At 36.0% G+C, this 5,507-nt stretch overlaps 1 protein-coding gene across 2 annotated transcripts in view; it reads right to left on the bottom strand.

Moving 5' to 3' along the window:
- LOC108754773 (neprilysin-11-like) overlaps positions 1–5,507 on the bottom strand; it is a 24,284-nt gene that overhangs the window by 13,583 nt on the left and 5,194 nt on the right. For both annotated transcript variants that reach the window (XM_018497356.1, XM_018497357.1), the window contains exon 2: positions 3,722–3,819. In XM_018497356.1, coding sequence (XP_018352858.1) covers positions 3,722–3,733 — 12 coding nt within the window. In that variant the 5' untranslated portion in view covers positions 3,734–3,819. The remainder of the gene's footprint in view (positions 1–3,721; positions 3,820–5,507) is intronic.

Raw genomic sequence — 5,507 nt, 5'->3', positions numbered from 1 at the left:
TTACGGTAGTAAAGGTGGTCAGTGACTTCTGGCATCAGCGACCGTACCTTCACGATATCATTTTTTCTCCGTCTCTTTTACTTATACGCGAGCTGCACGCGTTCGTTGAAATTATTCCCGATCTCGAAGTATTCTGTAAATCTCTTTACTTTCGCAAAATCTTATAGAATTTCATGAATCCTCGCTGAGACAAAATACTAGTTAAAAATAAACAAATCAGAAAATTCAGATTATATTAAAAATTTCGACAAAACTAAGACATTATCTTTTGCTATAAATTATTTACAGCTCTTATTAAGAAATCTTTTCGATTTTGAAACGCAATCATGAGCAGAACTAAAGTAATAACATTACATATTAAACTGACAAGCAATTTAATCATTTTTTATGTACAATACGTAAGTATCTTAGAAAGGATATTAATAATTATTAGAAGGTTAGAAGGATATTAATAATTTAAGATTAGCATAGATTAGCATCTTAAATTATTAATATCCTTCTAAGATGCTTATTTACATAACAAAATTGTTTGTCAGTTTAATATATATGTAATGTTATTACTTTAGTTCTGCTCATTGCGTTTCAAGATCGAAAAGATTTCGGCACGCTAAGATTCGCTCTTTCAGTGAAAATAAATTTATTTCTCTTGATTAATGTAATAGATTCAATCAGAAAATTCCGATTTGTTCATTTTCAACCAGAATTCTAATTAATGCAGCCAGATTCTTTTTCCAATTCTGGCCACGTCAGATCGTAGGTATAGAATCGACGTTCCGGTTTTCGCAGATCTTGATAGATTATCAGTAGTTAAACTACTTCCCAGTAAGTATAGTCTCCAAAACAGAGAACAAATGATAATCCGTTTGTACATCAGTTAACTTAAGCGACTGATATTTGATATATTTCTGACACTGCGATTGAGACACGCGAGCCGTAATACGCTGCTTAACGAGCTTCCGGGGAAGGGCTTCGTGGAATTCGCTTCAAGTGCTCTTCTTGCCATTGAGTAAAATTTCTCGAGCGAATCCCAACTTGCCGGTCGCTCGCTCGCGAATCGTGTCCGCACGCTCCACTTCTTCAGCCTTATTTTTCACCATCGAAGAATCGCTTCTGTGACGATCTCGCCGGAATACGGAGGCAATGTGCGAGTTGCGACCCGTATCGCATAGATAGCGGACAAGCCGATTAGGCAAGACGAACGAATCACAGAGCGGAAGAAGTAGAAGATAGATAAACGCGATCGTTTATGTGTGAAAAAGAACTTGATAAAATGATCCGAACTATTTGTCTAAACTTTAAAAAGCTTTAAAAAGCGCTAGCAGCGTCAAAATCGTAGTTCAATCTCAGTTTTCGATAGTACATTTTTTTTTTTACCTATAATGTTATTTATAATCATTTCTAATTGGAGAAACCATTCGATTAAAAAAACAAAGAAAAAATGCGTGAACTGCGTAGTCATGTCGCAAAAGGGGATAATAGATAATCGCCGTAAATGGCATCGCTTTATCTGCCTCGAGCACGAATAATATCAAGTGATATTCGATGTTAGCAACTGGTCTTATTTTAATTATCCTTCACCTGCACGCGATTGACCTCTTTTTCCGTCAAGTAAGAAAACCAGAATTGGCTGCAGCAATGTTCGACTACTTGTGATTTCTAACGAAGTATAATCGAACACGGCAGTTTACTTTTTCCTCTTAATTGGATTTAATCGAAGAAAAAATCGATTGATCGATTGCAGGTCGAAAATCCACACAATCGCGCAGAAATAAAATTTATTTAATATCTAACGATAAAATTTCAAATATCTGAAATAATGCTAGCTGCAAGTTCATTAAAAATCAATCGAAAAATTAAAGAGAATTCTTAAAACAATTTCCACTTTTAACGCATATTTTAATGAACTTCCACAGTAATATTTTAATTAGCCTCCATATTAATTAAGTTCTACTTTGACAAAAATATATTCGTTTGATTTCTTTTCGATAAAGACCAAAATTGGAAAAGTTACAATCATCATTTTGCACTGTGTGCAAAAAATGATTAAAAAATGATTCAAGATTTTTTGTTCTTTGCCAAAAAAGTGATTGAATGAACTTTTATTTAAATTACGAATTGTACTTCGAAGATGTTGTTTTTTTTTTTTTTTTTGGAATTAGCATCGCGCGAGCACTTTGCTCGATCATTTCTATTCGTGACATAAAAATAAGCGTAAAACAAGTTGCAACTATTTGCGCAGATTGGATCGCCCCACCTTGTCCACAGTACGCGATGATAAAACGGTTTAGATGCGTAGATGCCTTATGTTTTATGTAGAGAATGGCACATGTGCCGTCGAGATGTACGCGGATGTTGATGGCAAAGTGAGACGAAAGATTAAAAAGGAAACTGTTAACACAGGTGGAACGACGAAGCGTCGTATTTGCAAATTACGATCGATACTTCTATTATTATGTCAATTTGACGTATCACATTTTTTACTCTTTCTTTCAAATCCGATAGCGTTAAACGGATTCCGCCAGTTAAGTTTTTAATTCGTTTTATTCTCGACGAGGACAAATCTCTCTCTCTCTCTCTCTCTCTCTCTCTCTCTCTCTCTCTCTCTCTCTCTCTCGTAAACAAAGATCCGCGTCGTCGATGAAGTAAGACAACCTTTCGACGTTTATTCATTAGTTAGAAATAAATTTAAATAAATCACACTTCCAATTGCGCATTGGCTTCCTCCGACGCGAAACGAATGTGAAACGAGACCGTTAATATATGAACATGTAGGATTTCCATCAAATTTCAAGTATTCTGCTCTTCGATTCGGAGACGATTTTATCTCGACGATTTTGTCGACGCCACTTTACAATGCGATCCCCCGATCCGCGTCTTTGCACATGACACGAATAATTATTCCATCGCGAGCAAATGTTCGGTAAAATAAAATTTTCTCGAAACAAAAGAAAAAGATATTACTTATTCTCTCTGACACATAACTATTAAAATATTCCATTTTTGTTAATAATTTATAAATCAAACGGGAAATGTCAAATTTTTTTATACATAGTATACAATAATATACTATGATAATAAGAATCTTTCCAAGTATCAATAATTAAAAAATATATGCTGTACTTTTCAAGCATCATCATAGCATTTAAAAAGCGCAAAATCTGTCCGCTTCCTAAGAAACTTGTCCGAAACTCATTGAAAAACTGAATAAATTGGATTAAATTAATTAATTAATTTTACTCCTTTATTTAATTACTTCATTTGATTAATTTATTTAATTTCGATTCACGATGTACTTCCACGAATGGAGCGAAGCGTTTGCGCGACGCTTGCAGTTTGAAAAATCGGATTTCTGACGATTGTGATTTATCAGAGAAATAATCAAAGAATATAAATCACATCTTATTTTCTTTTTAAATATAAAAAAAACAAAATCTTTTTGTCTTTTGTATGCGACAGTGTACGACAGCTTGCAGAAAAATCTTGAAGAATCGCTGAATCGCGCACATATTTGAAAGATAAATAAACCCGTGGATTTTACGTTCTAGCGAGAAGAAGAAAAGCCGACATCAAATTGGCTAAAGAATAGTCAGCTGAATTTTAATGAGGTCTTGATGAAACGGTCGGGCACAATGGCTCGCCTGAATCTGGCTTATCCTCGTCCCTATCGACACGTTTGTCTCCTTTAGCGTTACTCGGATGAGGAAGCATCGTCGCGTCTCACCTTGTATCTCATTCTCGTGTCTTCTTGGCCGTCCCGTCCTTCCAGCCTTTATCTTCCCGTCCTTCCTCTCCAGTCCTTTACTCTCTCAACCGACGTGTCTGAAAAAGGAAGAGATGAATTATTATTTTCAAAAATGTCTCCGCGTCTCATCACGCAAATGCGACAGCGGTTGGTGAATCACCTGTTTTGCATTGAATGACAGAACGCGACCGCTTTTTTTCTCTCTTTCTTCGTTCGTCGCGATTTCTTTGTGAGGACACTCGCTTGCGCGATTTGTCCTCCACAGAAGACAACGACGCGACGTCGCGAAAATGAGGTACAATGTCGTCGTCTGCCTTCCGAGGGGAACTCTTTCTCTTTCGATAAGATTCACTCAGTTTTCATTTTATTTCGACAATCATTTTATTTTGACGTATACTTGCACATAAGATGAAAACAAATGTTCCGAATAGTATGTCTTGTGAGAGAATCCTAGGCGAGGCGCGATATTTGCCCCGATTTATCATATAAATCAAACATAACTATATTATAAATATATTAACATAAATATTATTGAGGCCCGACTTTTCATTATCTGAACTTAACTTGTTTTTAGATTTAAAACTTAATCTCACTTAACTTGATGATAATGTATGTACAAATATAAGGTACAATGTAAAAATTGTATTTTTTTAACTATAGTAACTTTTTTAACTATAGTAACGTAGTGGTAACTTTAAAAAGTTATTCACATTACAAAATCATAAGTTTAGTGATTATTATAACTGTAGATAGGAAAATACAATTTATACGTTATAACCATAAGTTAACTAGCGAATAAAAAATCGAGTCTAAAGATCTCTTTCACCAGTCTCAGGTTAAGTTAATCATGATTAACTTGCAGTAGTAGATTATTGACTTTTTAATTGATTTTATTAATAAATAAATATTTTACTTACATTATAGCTTATAAACATACATTTAATTTATTATAAATTTAGTTAATAATAATATTATAAAGTGTTTTTGTAATCCAACATATGCTAATAAAAAAATTCCGATTTTTTTTATTGTGTCCCAATTTTAAGGATGATAATTTCAAAGTTGACTAATTAAGAGTTGGTCACTCTACTTACACGTCACCGGCACACAATTAAGCGTTCGGACATTGGCTCGACGAGAGGACGAGCCGTTAACCTCGCGGTAAATTCCGAGAGTTTGAAAAAAGAAACGGATGAGCGCACGTGGACTTTTACCGGATGCGAGGACTTTGGTAGCGCGGATGTGCCCGCCACTTTCATAATGATTTACCTTTCTGGAAATGGAATTCATGGTACATTAACGGATTAACGAATCGCGCACCGTTCGATGGCTCGATTGTCTCTCAAAACGCTTTCATTTCCATGAGAGCAGACACGCGCGAGCGATCAGCGATGACACGCGCTTGGAATTTTATTATCGCGTAAACGATTTTTCACGTCAGAGCGGATCGTACTGGAACCGTCTCGGATTTCCAGAGAAAAGTCTAGCTCGAAATGCATTCAAGAATATTGCACGAGAGATTCTCGTATTCCATTCTCCGAGCCGTCAGAAAACGAGAGGATCTACCTCGATTAGCGGATTAAGCCGCGCGGAAAAGATGCTACACGTTTAATCGCGTGGCGATTCACTCCCTTTTGTGCCGCGAAATTGCATCGTGAAATCGTCGAGATCGTTATTAAATCAGATGCATCCCAGCGGATCGATGAAAGCGTGTTGCACGCAGCTCAGCTCTCGCTCAGGATCGGCGCTGCGGAAACACTGCATG

The sequence above is a fragment of the Trachymyrmex septentrionalis genome, unplaced genomic scaffold (assembly GCF_001594115.1).
Source record: "Trachymyrmex septentrionalis isolate Tsep2-gDNA-1 unplaced genomic scaffold, Tsep1.0 scaffold80, whole genome shotgun sequence".
NCBI classification, from domain to species: domain Eukaryota; kingdom Metazoa; phylum Arthropoda; class Insecta; order Hymenoptera; family Formicidae; genus Trachymyrmex; species Trachymyrmex septentrionalis.
Note: the sequence above shows the minus strand (reverse complement) of the source record. Positions and strands in the feature narration are given on the sequence as shown.